Source organism: Lagenorhynchus albirostris, chromosome 2 (assembly GCF_949774975.1).
Source record: "Lagenorhynchus albirostris chromosome 2, mLagAlb1.1, whole genome shotgun sequence".
NCBI classification, from domain to species: domain Eukaryota; kingdom Metazoa; phylum Chordata; class Mammalia; order Artiodactyla; family Delphinidae; genus Lagenorhynchus; species Lagenorhynchus albirostris.
The window spans coordinates 49,020,988-49,039,296 of record NC_083096.1 but is presented as its reverse complement, the minus strand read 5'-3'; the positions used below and the strand labels follow the sequence as shown (position 1 = coordinate 49,039,296).

Sequence of the window (18,309 nt, the reverse complement as noted above, 5' to 3'; positions counted from 1 at the left end):
GAAACTGAGAAAAATTTACTTAGTAAAAAAAGTATTCACCATAAAAATGGAGGTATTGGTACATTTAAAACAAGGGAAACTTAGTGATATAAGCCATGTTTCTTAAATGTTTGAGATCTACCTGAGTCAGTCACCTGAGGTGCTGTTAAAAATGCAGGTCCCTGGACCCCACCCAGCCCTACTAAGTCAGACTCTAAGGAACAGTTTAACAAGTCTCCCAGGTGAGAAGCTGTTCGAGAAGCTTCGATCCCCACAAATTCTAGAAGCCTTCAAAGGAGACCATTATGCTGTTATCTCCTGGACTGCAGGATTCCTTTTCTAATTATCAATTAAATTGGAGTTTAAGATGATATTCTGATATTCAAACAATATGAATAGTACAATCCCATTTATTTAATATATATTAATAACTACACAAAGCAAATATCTGAATTGTTCACTGGTGGGATAATATATGCTTTTTTTAAATGCATTTAATACATTTTACAGTAGCCTTTTAAAAAATAATGAACATTACCTGCATAATAAAAATATCAGCCCACATGTATGGAAAAAGTGACTTTGAAGTTCCAGTTGAACTTTGATCACTGTCTGTAGAATGTGTTTTTGCTGTTAGAAGGTAGGACAGTGAGGGGGGCAGTAATGACTGTAAAAGCACACAAGGGGGCTTCTGGGGGGTGCTGGGAATGCTCTGGAATGCTTCTGGGTTGGCTTCCATGGTTGTGATCAGTTTATAAACTCTTTAAACTGTATATTTGGGGTGCATGCACTTTTCTGTACTATTATAACTTAATAAAAATGTTTAAAAGAAAACTACTGCTCTTGAACAATGGCTGGAAGGTAAACTAGACCAACCCTTTGAAAATAAATTTGGCATTTTGCATTAAGAGCTTTGATATTTGTAACAAATATCCACTGCCTTGACCCAGTAATTCTAATAGGACTTATTTTAAGGAAATGCTAGAAAATATAAACTGAAACAGATATGCAAAGATGTAAACTGCAGTGTTATTTACAATATGAAAGAAAAGTAGAAATAAGCATCATATCCAAACAAGGGAATAGTAACTTACAGTAAACCTATACACAATGTAATATCGTGCACTAGACATTACACTTAGAAAGAGTTCGGTGAACAGACAATTCACAGAAAAACACAAATGATCAAACATGAAAAGATGCACTAACCCATTAATAATCAAAGAAGTGCAAGTTAAGAGATATTTTTCCCAGTTAGATTGGGAAAGATGAAAAAGATGAACACTACTTAGTGTTGATATAGGTATTAAGGAACACGGAATCTGCACTCTGCTTTTAGAAATATCATTGATAAGGTCTCTTTGCAAGATACTTTGAAAATATTAACCAATGTTTTAAATGTGCATTTTCATTGAACTTTTTAGTACTTAAATATTCAGGATATGCTCACAAAGATGGTTCCTGAAGTATGATTTACAATTGCCAAAAATTAACAACCACCTAATATCTACCAATAGGGTCAATGATCAAACAGATCATAATAGAACCAGGTTAGAGAAGAGGTTAAGAGCATAGTCTTTCATGTCAAAGACCTGGGTTCAAGCTTAGTTACGCTTTTTAGTAACTATGCAAAGTTGTGCAAATTACTCAATTTTTCTAAGTGCCTGATTCTTCTGTATAATATTTTACAGGGTCATTGGGGGGACTGATAAAGTATGCAACCATTAAAAAGGATAATCTAAATCTACTCTATCCAATAGCTGTTAGCCAATTACGGTTACGTATTGAGATCATGAAATGAAGTCAGTGCAACTGAGGAATTAAATTTTTAATTTTATTTAATTTTAATTAATTTAGATTTAAATTCAATTACTGGAAAACTTTCACATGTCTGGAAAATACATGGTGTGCAAATCAACCTTTTCAACTGTATTATAAACTCTAAATGCGATGAAGTATCCCCAATGAAAAGTTCACTTCTGAATTGAGATATCCTTAAGCGTAAACTATATGCCAGACTTAGAAGTTTTAGTAAAAAAAAGTTTTAAAAATTTAACAAAAAATCTCTATTACTTTTATATTGATTATATGTTTAAATAATAATCTGGATATACTAAGTTTAAAAATACATTAAATTCACTGTTTCTTTTTACTTTTAAAATATGACTACTAGAAAATTAAAGATAGCTTGTATTTTAGTATTTCTATTGGACAGCACTGGTCTAGATATATCTGTACTGATATAAGACTATGTCCACAATATTTTTTCATAGAAAAAAATTACAGACTAATGTCATTTCTTTTAAAAGTGTACTTCAATGTCTACAAAATGGCTAGAAAAAATACTTAAAATTGTGATTTTTTTTTAGGGAGTGGAATTACAGAATGGAGGGACATTTCACCTTTCTTAATCAAAATTATCTGCATTTTAAAAATAGTATGAATTACTTTTAATTTTAAAAATTAAAATAAAAAATGCTTATGACTGCATAACAGTATGATCACAACTACGTAAAAAACACAACAAAGTTTTGTGTTTACGTTTCTTATTTTGAGTTTAGGTTTTTCTATTTTTTCCTCTTGTAAAATTTTTCTAATTCTCTTTGAAATGAGCACGCGTTACTTTAATGAAATACATGGTTTAAAGTTCCAGTTTAAAATTTTTCTGTTTAATAAAATATGTGTGTGAGGGTATATGTTAGCTCTGATGGTCAGTGAACTCAACAGCTGTGTGGTGCGCATCCTGTTTGGGGCCATGGCAGATAGTAAAGAGCTATGGCCTTCACTTTCAGGATGGTACTTTTTTTATGTAGTGTAAAAGTTGCCAGATACCATACCACAGATTACCTTCTTATTAGGATATGGAATTTTAAACTATGTCACTAAACAGTTTTGAGCATTTTTTAACCACCTGTCATGCCAAAAACATAATTACTCATCTTTTTTAAAAAAAAACAGTTATTTGTTGTTGTTTTGGCCACGCTGTGCAGCTTGTGGGTAGTTCCCCGACCAGGGATTGAACCCAGGCCCTTGGCAGTGACAGCGTGGAGTCCTAACCACTGGACCGCCAGGGAATTTCCTCATCTTCTTTCTAATACAAGAAGTTTAGAACAAGCAGTCAAGACAGCAGTTAGCATCGATAAAAAATGGTTCACCTGCCAAAAGAAAAACAACGGTCCCGGTTGTTTATGCTCCTGGTTCCCATTTTATGCCATCTTCCAAGCTGAGTGAACGGCACACTGTAAATCCCAGTGCTTCCCACTCAGAGGAGTCACATCCCAGTGTCATTTGTAACCACAGAGTATGACTCACCCTTTTTGATTAACCAAAGCCATTTCTATCTTGACTTATAACTGACTACCAACAATTCTTGGGTTTTAAGAGGTTGGATTTTGGGAAGGCGGTGCTATAGTTCTGACTGCCTTTGAAAGTTTAAACAAAGTTGGAGAATGTTAGTGAGGATCATTTAATTGATAAAACTGAGATCCGGAGAGGCTAAATGACTTGCCACGCTGAAAATGTATTAAGGTCTCAGCTGAGCCTAGAACTCAGGTCTCCTCACCTCTCTCACCGTTCTGCCATTCACTGCAAAACCTTTCACTACTAAATTAACCCCACGTCACTTCTGCAATAGATTTCTATAACACGAACATCTCACAAGCGAAAACTCTGATGTATACGTGACTCCACAAATGTAAAAATGATGACCTCAAAAATACCAAGGTTATATAAACAAAAACAAGAATGTTTTGCTTTCTTTAGTAAAAACTGCCAGCAAAACTTAATAAAAACTGTACGAACTTAAAAGACGTTTTGAAAAACATATACAAAACTTTTTAAACAAAAATGACTTATTAAAACACAGTGGACATTGAGAAGATAAACAAAAATAACTTATTAAAAAGCAAAAACAGTGGAGGTTAATGGAGAACAAACACAAGAGAAAGATTTAGTTCTTCAGATAGAACAGCAACAACAGATGCATAATGCCCTAAGAAGGAGAAAGCACAATTGGCATACACTGTGGATCAAAAGGTATTCCCTTAAGCAACTAAATGAAAACCCACTGATAATAGTAACAGGAGCTTACATAAACTTGTGATGTACAAATTCCTAATCTGGGCTTGGTCTTGTGTTTCATTTCCCCAAATTGCTAACTCTCTGATCCCACAATATCAGTGTCCTCCAAGTGGAACCCAGAGAGTTCTGGATACAAATACTGTTCAGCTGAATGCAATAATATTGAATCAACACAATGCTTTTTTTAAAAAAAATCAAGTTAGCATCAATTACCACTTCTCTTCTACAAAACCTCAATTAGAATTTATTAAAATCAGATGAGCAAAAACTCAGGTACTATTAACCCATCACCAGCAAATAGTAACAGCTTTCAAAAAGGAGTCATAAATTAGAAGAATGATTAAAAACTCTAAAACATTCAGTTGGGTCACACAGTTGAGTACAGTTTAGATCTCAACTATAAAAGGACTGCAACATTATGAAGTATGGACTTGATTTAGAATACTTCTTTCAAAGAACATACTTTAAAAAGCTTTTCAATTATTATAAAATGAACTTTGGATTATACTTCCAATTATACCAACTCACTTAACTTTTACTATGTTGACCTCTGAATTTCAATTTGCAGAATTTACAAGTACTATCTTGCAGAAAAACAAATATAATGGTTAAAGTCAAGAATATACGCTTCACTGCAAGGCACCATTTAAACACCAACATCTACAGAAGTCATTTTCAGAAAAATCTATCACAAAAAATTTAAAAAGCACATACTACATTTATAAAATAAGGAGTTGGGAAATTATTTACCTTACCAAAAAAATACATCACCCAACAACAGGGCTTCCTTATCAGAAGAGCCTCTGAACTGGCTAGAGACTAGGAGCGTCTAATCCAAATGTTCATCGTATAGCTGGGGCACCTAGGTCTAAAAAGGTTACTGCCCCCATTACAATGTGCGTTTATTTCTAAACAAGTTAGGTACATGGATACAGAAAGGCAACTAATGAGTAAAGGAACAAGAATATTTAAAGTGCAGTGATAACCTACCATCTGAAATAATTTCAAAAGGAAATCACATGACATGGAGTCTTTGGCAAGCACACACCAAGGTTCCCGCCTAAGATGACTCTTAAAAAGCCATATGTTAGCACTGGTATGATCCCAAGTCTTTTTATTCAAGGAAGCTGCTTTCTAGTACATATGTTAAAGACAGGTGGTTCTCCTACATCTAGTTATGCTAATCAACTGGCTTAGCCATATAGTTTCAAAATACAAACATATCTTAACGATACAAGATTTCACTTAAATGCTATTTTCTCTTAGGTTTTTTTAATAATAGGTTATTATCTAAATAATTTGAGACTGAAGATTTGTTCCCTTGGATTGATTTTTTACACGCTGATAGATGCTTGCTCTGGATAACTCCCGAAAGGCTGTCAAGCCGTTGTATATGGAAATGTCAGTAAATGGGTTTCAAGAGTTCCAGAAGCAATTCAGATGGTGGAAGAGGCCGCCCTTCACAATGCAAAGGGATTACCAATCAATCAGGAAAGCAAATGGTTTCTACAATAGCAGTTCTTCTTTTTGTCTAGAAATACAGTATACTAAGAAGTAAAGAGGAAAAAAGATAACTGCTTTGGAGGAATGAGAGGTATGGACAGGAAGATTACAGTAACCTTCCCAAAGCCAGCAGCCTACTCTCTCATTTTTGCTCTGAGAAAAAAGGCTGACCGATACTAAAAACAGATTTCTTTTCAATCAGAGAAATATGTAGAAAACTGGCATTTAATTCATATTAAAAAGGAGTTTCAGAGTTGACCTATTAGTTTAAATTAAAGGGAAGAGTTCAGAGAAGTCTGGCTATTTCTTGCACAAATTACACAGTAAGATCACATCCCTTACCCTGACGACTTGCCGAGTACTTGTGATGAAAGCTTTTCTTATACTCAATTCGGTTGCATCGAGGTTGAATTTCCTAGGATTTGCTTCGACTATGCGTGGGTCAAAAAGTCAAGGTAAAGCAATTTCATCATCGAAAACCTAACAACCAACATCACGTGAAACCACAGAATCTCTCACAGCAATAAAATCTGGCCCAGCGTTTCTGAACACATAGTCAACTTGGCACTAATCATTCTCAAACTTTCTCTGCCCACAGCTAGATGAGGATCCTTGTGCCCTGAGGCAGAGATGACCTGCCTGGGTTCACTGCAAACCCATGGGTGTCTGACCACAGCTGAGCTGGGCTCTTCCAGATGCCTGCCAGCACGTTTTTTGACTCCAGATCACCTTTCCCAGGACAGCTTTTGTCCTGGGAAACAGCAAGCTGTTTTCATTTGCCATTCCAACTCATTCCACTTCTGTCAAGAAGCTAACTCTGCTTCTTAACCTAGAGATCGAGGCTTCTTTTGTGAAGCTTTCCTGCTCTCCTCACCCCCAGCTTGGTTCTCCTGCCCCGTGTCACTCACATGCTCTCTGTACTTATCTCTTTTTTTTTTTTGTACTTATCTCTTATCATCTGCAAGTATACACTTGTGCCAATATTTGACTAATGTCTGTTTCTCCCGCCCCCAAGTCCCTCTATACTCCCACGGTAAATTCTACAAGGGCTGGTATAGTTTTGCTTATCAATCCAATCTCAGTAACTAACAAAATGTCCAGCACATAGCACACTCGATAACTATTGCTGAATGACGAATATCTATTAAAACTTTTGTCCTCTTATCTCACAATTTCTCTTTCTCCCCCAATCTTTTTCTCATCCCTCCTACCTCGAGGGAAGACATATCTCCCTGTAACTGTGTTTTTGATCCCACTCCCTCACATATTTTGTTCCACTAGTTTTAGAGAACACATTTGTCTTTTAATAATTTAAAAGGTGCCCCGGGGTCATTGTGATTAATAGAAATTATGGACTCCACATCCAGTCTGACTCCAGGGTCCAAGCTCAAAATCACTGCACTATGCCACCTTCACGTTGCAGGATTTGACTACTCTACCTTAGATTACTGGTCAACGATTTAAGTGTGTCATGGTACGAATAAGGGCAACATCAATCAACGATAAAAGGCAATATCTAATCTATGTACTTGAGACATCTAGATGAAACTTGTCCATCTGTCTGCTTGCCTCACGTGGCACAGACACTGCAGAAAAGGATATTGATGGTTTCGTCAAGGTCCTCTAAATCCCACTCTATGCTCCGGAGGTTGTTTCTCAGCTCGTTGGTGGTCCAGTCGATTTCTTCCCTCGTGGCTGTGGATGGGTCCTGGAGGAGCTCTGTCCATCTCTGAAACAATCCCTGTGCAGTGTTGACTGCTTTCTGTACCTCTCTGTATTCAGGTGAAGGGAAAGGAGAGATATGAGACAGCATGTTCCACGAGCAACTTATAAGACTTAGGTGAACCTTTACGATCAGACACCATCCTCAGCAACCACCATTCCCCAAAGTGTTTTTAAGTCGTTACAGAAGGCTCTTCATGGACAAATATCAAAGTTCAAAACTTTAAAATAATAGGCTGAGTATTATGTTCTCAGCTCATTTCAAAATAAAACAGCCTCTACTTAAGCAGCTATAATTACCAAGTTTGTGAAGGACAAAATTTAATTTTTCTAACAGACTGTCCTTAAAAGTAGTCTAAGCAGCTATAATATAAATTAACTAAAGGGCCGTTAACATTCACACATGTTGCCAGTTGGAGTGAAGTAATTTATATTCAGAAGAAAAGGTTCTAAAACAACTTTCCTTTTCTTGGGGAAGTTCGTGTGGAAGAGGGGTAAAAAAGGATAGAAGGAAGGGTTACTCTTACACAGCTAGTCTTTTAGAAGGCAAGTATTTTAATCTGAGACATTTTAAAATCCAACATCTCATTAGAAGATTCCTAAACATTATTAGCTTTAAATTTATCTACTTTCCTGGATTAAGCAACTCTGTACAGCAGATTCGTGTGCTTCATGTTTAGGGAATGAGACTAGGCCATTAAGAGCGACGGCCTATTTTGCTTTTAGATTAGATACAGTCACAAGGTCTTAAAAACTCCTCGCCTGCCCCTGCCATTGGGCCAGTATCCACCATTTAAATATTATAATCTAACACTACCACATATAAAAGCCATAAAGGACTCATTTTATAATCATGGTCTCTTGTGTACAAAGATTATAACCTTCATGCTCCTAAACTAAGAGATCTGTTTTGATCCTTCTATGATTTCTTAACCAGTTCTTCTGGGTGTTCAATCAGTGTGTTCGTTACCTATTGCTTTAAAACAGAAATTGCACACATCCTATTCCCTCTGACATTTCAAGTACCAGAGGAGACAGCACTAACAACATGAAGAAAGGTGACTTACAAAATCTTGAACTGTGAATACTGATGAGAGCTAAAAAGCTGAATGTTAAATAGAGAATACAGCCATTGGGACTAGCTGAATAAATCACTGAGCTACGCAGCCAACAATGAATCTACCAAGGTTATGTTCATAACCAGTTCACGGGTTAGGCAAGTCCCCTCATTTTTCCTCTCACATCAGTCTTATGCTTTTAGCGCCAAAGAGAAACTCTATTGAGACAAAAAGAAGAAGGACTAAGTAAGTGAGATGTCAATCTGCTATTTTTACTCTATACTGAGGTTTCTGGCTGATTTGGTAAAGAAAGAGGTATACATTTTGCCATAATATGAAGTACTTGGTTTATTTGTAAGTGTTGAATGTCCTCTATGACAACAGAAGACAGAGTTAAAAAGGTATCTAAAATGATATCTCATTCTAAAGAATATGAAAATTATCAGTTCTGTAAAGGAAATCTGAATTCCTTTTCGAGAACTAGAAGCCTCGGGCTAGGGTATACCACGTTCTCCACACCAGTAGACAACTAGGATGCCGGAATTGAACTCTTAAGCAGTGATCCATAAACTTTTTTGGTCTCAGGACTCTTTTGCACTTTTCAAAATTACTGAAGACTCCAAAGAACTCAGATTAATGTGGACTCTATCTATTGCCACTCACTGTATTAGAAATTCAAACAGATATTTAAAAATATTTACCAATTAATCAAACATAATGATGAAATTATGATATGTTAATGTTTTCGCCAAAAATTTCTAAAACAACAATATTTAGTAAGAAGAGTGGCACTGATTCACATTTTTGCAAATCTCTTTAATATCTGGTTTAACAGTAGACAGGTGGATTCTCACATCTGCTTCTACATTCAGTCTGTTGACACACGTTTTGGTTGAAGTATATGATGGAAATCCAGCCTCATACAGATAGGTAGTTGGAAAAGGGAGGAGTATTTTAACAGTCTTTTCAGATAATTGTGGATATTCTTTCTTGACACAATACAAAAACTCAACAAGTGGCAGTTTCTTAAAGGTTAGCTGCAACGTGGAAGCTGAAACTGTACCAAAGACGCTGTATATTCTCATACATTACAACCCACTGCTCCATCTTGTATTGTGAAGGGATGTTCTACCCACATATGATTTTACAGCATCACGTACTGGTCATTTGTAAAGTATTAGTTTACTGAGCATCAAAGATCTTCCAAATGCTGACTCATTTCATTATACAATATCCAAAATCATATAATAATATCACCACCAATTCCATCAGAAAAACTTAACTACTGGGAATCTGTAAGATGATAGCAGTTGATACGAGCTTTCCAAAATTCTGTTTTTTTAAAAAAGGCTCTAATTTCATCATCCACAAAAATACTGTCAGTTGTTTTCTGAGAAGTGACAGGTTCACCTCATTCATTTTTGAGAAAATCTCAAGATCATTTTGAGATTTGTGAACATATGCAAATCTCAATAACCAGTTTGCGAGTCATTCTTTTAAGAAAAAATAAGATTCTACGGAGGAAAAAACGAGCTATTTCAGCTCACAGCTGGATCACAGAAGTGCTTTCCCTGGAGTCACCATCTTAGCTCACAATACAGCCAAAGTGTTTCATGCACTCTCTCATTTCGTCCCACAGTATTAAAATGTGTACTAAGGCTGGGAGAAAACATTTGTGCATTACATGTCTGATTAATGACTTGTATCTACAATATATATTTTTTTAAAAAACTCTCAAAACTTAAGAAAACTCAATTTAAAAATGGACAAAAGATCTGAACAGTCACTTCACTAGAGACGACATACAAATGACAACTAGCACATGAAAAGATGCCTAATATCATTAGTCATCAGAAAAATGCAAAGTAAATCCACAATGAGATACCACTACAAACTCAGAATGGCTTCACACAACTAACCAACCAATTGACAATGCCAAGTGCTGACCAGGTGGTGAAGTAACTGGAACTCTCATTCATTACTGGTGGAAATGCAAAACTGTACAGCTACTTTGGAAAACAGTGTGGCTGTTTCTTAAAATTAAACATACAGGGGCTTCCCTGGTGGTGCAGTGGTTAAGAATCCTCCTGCCAGTGCAGGGCACACAGGTTCAAGCCCTGGTCCGGGAAGATCCCACGTGCCGTGGAGCAACTAAGCCCGTGCGCCACAACTACTGAGCCTGTGCTCTAGAGCCCGTGAGCCACAACTACTGAAGCCCACACACCTAGAGCCTGTGCTCCACAACAAGAGAAGCCACCGCGGTAAGAAGCCCACACACAGCAACAAAGAGTAGCCCCTGCTTGCAGCTACTGGAGAAGGCCCGCGCACAGCAACGAAGACCCAATGCAGCCAAAAATAAAATAAATTTATAGAAAACAAAAACAAAAAAAACATACAAAACGTACACTTACCATTATGACCCAACAACCCCAGTTCAAGGTGATACAAAAACACACAGGTTCATACAACAACCTGCAAATTCTTATAGTAGCTTTAGTCGTAACAGCCAAAAATTGAAAACAACCCGAATGTCCTTCAACTAAGGAATGGAAAACTGTGGTACATCTGAACAATGGAATACTACTCAGCAATAAAAAGAAACAAACCACAAATACACGCAACAATATGGACAAATCTCAAATGCATTATGCAAAATGTGAGAAGTTAGAAGGCCACACAATGTATGATTTCATTTCTGTAACATTCTGGAGAAGGCAGAACTATAGGGACAGAAAATAGATCAGTAGTTGCCAGATGCTGGGCATGGGGGAAGGGGGACACAGAAACTTTTAGGGGTGATGGATCTGTCCTGAAATTTATTTGTGGAGGTGGTCGCTACTGACCATACACATTTGTCAAATTTCACAGAAGTATACACTAAAAAGGGTCAATTTTACTGTAGGTAAATTATAACTTTTAAAAAAATGAGGAAAGGTGTTCTTGGGACTCAAGATTTGATAAATTTTTTTTTAACTGTTTCATGAAGAACATTCTTGAAGGAATATGATTCTTATTTTTCTTTTCCACTGTGAGGGAGGAATACAATGACTACTAGTACAGTTTGGTGCCACTGCCTTGATTTAGGCTAAGGCACCAGCAGTTTGCACCATCAGTGTTATTGTCAACATGATGAAAAAAAGCAAATAACATCTGAGTAGTATCATGAAAAGCAGTTTAAGCTGAGGGGCTCTTCTATGAAAGGATATTGAGACCCCCTTGGGATCCAAGGGCCACACTTTCAGACTTGAGGGGGAGGAGGGGCAGGTGGGTAGACTCAATTCTTGCAGCACAGAGTGAAATCAAGGAGTCCTTAAGCATGCAAGAACTTGTGCATGTCCTAAAGAAGAAATGAAAGAAATGGCAGGAATTAGAAAAATGCTGCAAAGCATTCCCAGGACGACATTCAAAACCCAACAGGCCTGGCCAGTGACCTGGCTTATTCCACTCTCAATCTCTTATTTTTAAAAGAGGTTTCATTTTTAGTTTTCATGGAATAGCACAGACATGAGAAAATCAAAGTAGTCTTAGTTTACATTTCTAAGACACGTTTTAAGGGATCACAAAGGTGGGAACTGTCAGGAATGGTTCAGATCTTGAAAAGCCAGAACACGCAGTGTGTCAAGGAATCTATCTTAAAAGCAACTAACGGGGTCCCTCAAAGTTTAAAACATCTCCCAATTTTTCTTCTTCCAATATCAACTCAGCATAGCATTACCCTGAAAAAGAAGGCATGAATGAAGAGAAAACGTGTGTCACAGACAAAACCTATTTTTAAGCCAAATATTAATGGTAATCAGAATATACCAAAGAACTTAGAATTTCTGAATAGTTTCAAGAAATACAAGACACAATGTAATAATGTACCAGACCCTACCTAGTGAGATAACCTGCTCAATTCAGAACTATTTGTAAATATCTGGGACTAAATATTTAGAATCACCTGTCATTCCAAGGAAACAGATGAATAGGACAGAGGAGTATATAACCACGACAGCTGTTTGATATTTGTGAGGGTTTCAGCAGAGAAGAGCTGGTGGAATTTTCTTCACCTACTTTCCCAGGAAAGGTAAGGGAGTTGTTTCTGCATGAATTGGCTAGTTAGGCACTTCCCACACAGGCATGCCCAGCATCACCTACTCCATAGTTAGTGCTCACCACACAGTGAGCCCATGTGAGCATGCTGTGGGCAGCGCTGCAGCTGCCGACTCCTTAGTCAACAGTGATCCACTTTCATCTGTGCTCTCCAGAAAGGTCAAAATCACAAGATATTGCCTCTGTTTCCTGTAGAGTTAGGTGCAGCTCTTTTCAGGTTTTTCTTCCAAGTGCGTAATGGGAATGATTAAAGTCTGACACTCACAACTTTCTATGAGGGGTCATGTATACCTCGAATTTTTGGAGCTCTTCAGTTTAGCAATCTTCTTGGTAAATAATAATCTGCTCACAGACAGCTTTGGGTATCATGTCTGACACCATTTCACCAAAAACTTGCTAACTGCTTTCCTCGGAATTACAGGTTTAGCTCCTGACCCAGAGAAATCTTTCAGTCCACTGAAGGAGAGAGATGGCTATCTCCTACAACAGTCAAGCAGATGTTCTGCTCCTATATCTGTTGCAGATGCTTCCAAAGTCAGTTTTGTCTTACACGTTTCATGAGTAACAAGAGTCACAGCATTGGAAATACTACAGATGAGCCTCTTTCCCTTGCTGTCCACCAAACGGCCCATCAAAATGATGGGATCCATCATATCCTCATGGATATGAACTCCTTATGACCACCAGAATGAAGGTCCTTCACTGCAAGCCATGCCAGTGCCCATGGGACCACCTGTAACACAGAGCTTCTTTCCCAGTAAGCAACTGTCAAAAATGAAAACACAGTCCACATCTTTGAAGAATGTATCTTTCAGGCAAAAATAAAGCTTTCATCTAAGCTTTCAAAACCAGATTCTTCCATTCCTTATAAATAAAGAGTTGACACTGGCAGAACTAACCAATCCAGTTTTGTTTTTTGCCACGCCATGTGGCATGTGAGATCTTAGTTCCCCGACCAGGAATCGAACCCGCATCCCCTGCATTGGAAGCACGAAATCTTAACCACTGGACCACCACGGAAGTCCCCCAGTTTGTTTGTTTTTTTTTTGCGGTACGCAGGCCTCTCACTGTTGTGGCCTCTCCCGTTGCGGAGCACAGGCTCCGGACGCGCAGGCTCAGCGGCCATGACTCACGGGCCCAGCCGCTCCGCAGCATGTGGGATCCTCCCAGACCAGGGCATGAACCCGTGTCCCGTGCATCGGCAGGTGGACTCTCAACCACTTCACCAGGGAAGCCCCCCCAGTTTGTTTTTGAAGCCAGCCCAGCACTAACCCCTGGTCACTGCTAGTTGAGCCCCTGCCATATAACATTCCAGTCTGTTCCACCATGGTAAAAGGCTCACCATCCCAACCAACCCTTAGGGCTTCAGGCAATACATCCAGGTGTCCATAAAATAATTTCTTATCTGGATCTCACTAAATTTGTTGGTAAGATGGGAGGAAGAAGTATTTTAGCCATTAGGGAGCTTTTGTTTCCCGGAATCTGTCATTCAATTGGGCCAACGAATTGCAGGATAACCATAGCTGCAGCCTCCATCAGCCTTTTGATTTCTCCTTTCTTCTCTGACCCTGCTAATAGGCTCTGAACTGGCATCCGTTCCAGTTACTGTGGTTGTATAACAGTTACCCTAAAACTTAATGGCATCAAATGACCATTTCTTATGGGGAGTCTGTGGGTCAGGAATTCATGCCGAACGCAGAAGAGACGGCTTGCCCCGCTCCACAATGTCTGGGGCCTCAGCTGAAAGACTGCCAGGCTGGGGCCGCAGAAGCAGGTGCTCCTCGGTAGCATCTCTGTGTCTGCGTAGTCTCTCCACGTGCGTGCTCCAGCAGAGTGGCTTCAGTAGAGCTGGACTTGTGTCCCAAGTCAGAAAGATGCAGGTGAAAGCTGAATTGGTTGGTTGTCTTTTGTGACGAAAGCTTCAGGAGTCAAGCAGTGTCATTTCTGCCTCACTCTGTCAGTCGAGGCAGTTACAAAGGTCTGCCTGGGTTCAAAGAAAAGGAATAAGGACCCCAGCTTGATAGAAGAATGCCAGCTTCACAAGTTAAGAAAAGCAAATAGGACAGGATGTATATTGGGGTGGCCACCTTTGGAAAAACACAATAAGCCACAACACCTATACCTGGGGCAGCACCCATCCTGCATGTCTCTTTACAGTGGGGTCCCTGTTTCATCAACACCCTGAGAGGCTAGTGAAGGCAGATTGTTTCCACTCTACTAATGAAACCTGAAAAATCTAGGCTGGGCAAACCTCTGCAACCCTGTCACCCTTCTACCCCATATCCCACCAACCTGTTCTACCACCAACCCCTTGGGCTAGGTGAGAAGCTCTTTTTACTGCTTGACTTCCACACTCACATCGTTTGTATTTAAGGGGAAAAACACACATACCCTGCACTTGACCTTACTGCCATTTCCAAATTCAACTTCACTGTGATAATATCTTTCGCAATAATTCTCCTGGAGGGAAAAAAAAGAGTCTTCACTTAGTTTCCTACAGTTATATATAATTTTGACCTCAACTTGCTGCCGCTTCCACAATGCCCCTGGGATACCACTACTGCCACCAATGACACTGCAGGTCAAAGTCATGGGTGACTTGAACTCGTCCTCATTTCCAGTGTACTTGACACCACAGCCTATTTTCTTGAAACTCTCACTTCCTTGTTTTTGTGACATTGTGCTCTTATAGCTTCTACTAATTTTCTCTTTCCTCTTCCTCCACTTGGTCCCAGTATTTCTCAGCACTATTTTTATAGCTTCTAGGTGCTCACCAATACTAGCAGGTTCAAAAGATTCCTTGAAGCTGAGGACTCCCCACTGCATTTCCAACCCTAACCTCTCACCCAGGACTAATTCCTAAATTTTTAGCTGCCTACAGGATCATTCCATTTGCCTAAAACCAAAGCAATCGTAGCCTCCCTACAAAACAGTAAATATTCATACAACAAAATGAAACAGAAAAAAAAAAGCTTCCTTCTCTAACTTCCTCATTTTAGTCAACAGGGACACTATTTTCCAAGATTTGATACTTGTCTAGACAAGCATCATCTTTGACTCTTCCTCTTACTTCTCACCTTGCACAACCTCTACTTAAGTTGCATCACTGGATTTTAGATCTAGAAGGAACTTTCACGATAACTAGTCTGCACTCATTAAACAAATAAGAGAACGGGGGCTCAGACTTCTTGTCTTCTGGCCTCTAGTTCTGCTGACCCAGAGCATGAGGGGTCTTCCGGTACCTATTCAATCCCATCTCTGCAAAGGCTCCAGACAAATCTATTTTCTTTGTGGAATCAGAAGACCTGGGTTTGAGCCCTCAGAAGTTGTTTGACCATAGGCAAGTGCATAGTAACTGCTAGTTAAAACCACCTCCTGATTAAGAATTTACGATAGGAAACATTAACTTTAAACTTCTCAGCTGGGTATTCCACGCCTCCTCCACCCCAAAACTGGCCGATTTTAATCTCCAACCTGATTTCTCACTGAAACAAAATCTGTTTCACTTGGCAGGTCTTCTTCTCATCCTCCCTTTCCTCATTCCTGGCTCTACTTTCACTCACTGCTTCCCCAGCTGGAAGAGTCCTTACAGCTCTGCAAATGAAAAGCAGACATTTCCTTCAAGGCCCAGATTGAGGCCCGACTTGCTTCACTAAAGTGTCACTGACCAACATTCCCCCTGGGGGTCTTTCCAAGTTTTTTCAGTCTCCACAGTATCTCAGCTCTATTCCAAACTCTTACACGCAAAGCATATTGTCTTTCACCTACACTGTTTCACATATCTGCACAGTGTTCTCCAAACCAGACTATAATTTCAGAAGCCAAATAGAGTTATTAGGCATTCAATAAATGCCTAATTCAATATAACAAATGTCTGCAAAGTGTTTTTTACAGTGAAACATCTGATTGGGGAATTCCCTGATGGTACAGTGGTCAGGACTCCGCGCTCTCACTGCTGAGGACCCGGGTTCGATTCCTGGTCAGGGAACTAAGATCCCATGAGCCACACAGCACAGCCAAAAAAAAAAAAAAAAGAAAGAAACATCTGGTTGATTTTTAAAAAGTAGAAAATGAGACCTGACTTACATTCAATTTTACTGGATAAAATTACTCGCTAAATAAGGATAATTTTTTCACAGTGACTATACCAATAAACAGTTTTTTCAACAGTGTGACTAAAATGCACAATGCTTGCCTTCAAGGAGCTCATAATCTAGTGTTTAAAAGGCTGTACACACAGACCAGAGATGGTTAGAGAATAATACAATGTAACATACACTATCTTGCTCATCTGCTTACTCACGCCTTTATTTCAACACAGATCCACAGCTAAGACTCTGGAAATAAAACTGTCCTTGTTCGGGCACACAACGCCTCCAAATCAGCAAAATATTAAAGAACCACAACATTCATGCCTTTTACCTATAGGAGAGGCTCACTTGGTACCAACGTACTCTCATATTCCACCACTCAATTTCTTAGTGGCTTATTCTGATTAGAAGTTGCAAACAAGAGAGGGTAAAAAACTACAGAACCCAAAACTCAATATGGGCTCACTCATCAAACAAATACTATGTAACACCTACTGAACATAATGATGAAAACAACATGATTCAAATATGGTATGTTTCACCTAGCAAATTAATTAAGATTTCTTAAAAGGAGACTCAGTACAGGCAAGGGGTCAAGGGAAATGGGCCCATCAAACTTTTGGGGGTTGGGGTAGTGAGTCGAGTGGAGTTAGGGGTGTATCCTAGAGGGCAATTTGGCAACATGCATCAGAAGCTCTGAAAATGTGCACCCCCTCTAAATCAGCAAACCTGCTACAGGACTACAGGCTATGGAAATAATCAGGAGCAGCAACGAAGACCTGTGACAAGCAGGCTTGCCACTATATTAACTGTAACAGTGAAAAATTTAGGTACATCATAAACCTTGTCCTGGGTGATGTTATATCACATTTATATAACAAAATACAATACAGTGATTAAAAAGCCTCCCCACCAAAAGCATTTTAAGGATATAAAAAAATACAGATGAAAAGATTTAAGACAGTATGATCACAATTTCTTAATGATTAATAACAACAATAATACCCATTTATATAAATCCTGGCCTTTCCAATTACAGGCTTATGAATTGTAAGTTTGTTTTTTTTTTACTCTCTAAGTTTCATTTTCTCCATTTGTAAGATGATAATAATACTAGTACCTACTTCATAAGGATTAAAAAGACAATCCCTGTCATGTTCTCAGGACAGTGACTGATATATTTATATCAAAAAAAAAAGAGATCAAAAACTGATGGATAGTATTACATAAAACTGTTAATAGAAACAGATTTAAAAAACACCAAAATTGTAACTATTTCTGGATGGTGGTATTTCAATGAATTTTTAATCCTTTTTTATATTTTTACTTCCTAAGTTTTCTAAAATGAGCATATATCACTTTAAATGTTACTCCAAAAAAAAAAAACCCAGTAAGACATGGTCTTTCCTCTCAGAAAGGGCAGCCTGTTTGGATGGAGACATATATAGACAGTTAAAAGAGAATGTTTACTGAGCACCTGATACATACTCCGAACTGTGCTGAGGCAACTTACATGCATTAACTCATTTAATCCTCATAACTGATAAAGCAGGCATTGTTAAGCCAATTTTGTACATAAAGAAACAGGTTCAGAGAGGATAACTAATGTGCCAAAACTTACACCAAGTAATTGACAGAAGTGAGATCCCAACCTTGGGTCAGCTTGATTAACAAAGCTCAGTTCTTTCACCAAACCTCACTGCCTCCGGAAGTCAAATAAAAAGAAAAATTACACCCGGAACATGCATTTCCTTTCCCCTTACGCCCAGCTTTGTTCTTCTTAC

General features: G+C 38.5%; 1 protein-coding gene and 1 non-coding gene across 12 annotated transcripts in view; one reads left to right on the top strand and one right to left on the bottom strand.

The window, feature by feature from the left end:
• Window positions 1–18,309, bottom strand: part of STX6 (syntaxin 6) — a 97,866-nt gene that overhangs the window by 73,683 nt on the left and 5,874 nt on the right. For all 11 annotated transcript variants that reach the window (XM_060132107.1, XM_060132141.1, XM_060132103.1 and 8 more), the window contains exons 2-3: window positions 7,165–7,334; window positions 5,905–5,999 (exon numbers count right to left, since the gene is read on the bottom strand). In XM_060132107.1, coding sequence (XP_059988090.1) covers window positions 5,905–5,999; window positions 7,165–7,334 — 265 coding nt within the window. The remainder of the gene's footprint in view (window positions 1–5,904; window positions 6,000–7,164; window positions 7,335–18,309) is intronic.
• TRNAE-CUC (transfer RNA glutamic acid (anticodon CUC)) lies at window positions 16,350–16,422 on the top strand. Its single transcript has one exon. It is a non-coding gene; the product is annotated as a tRNA-Glu (tRNA).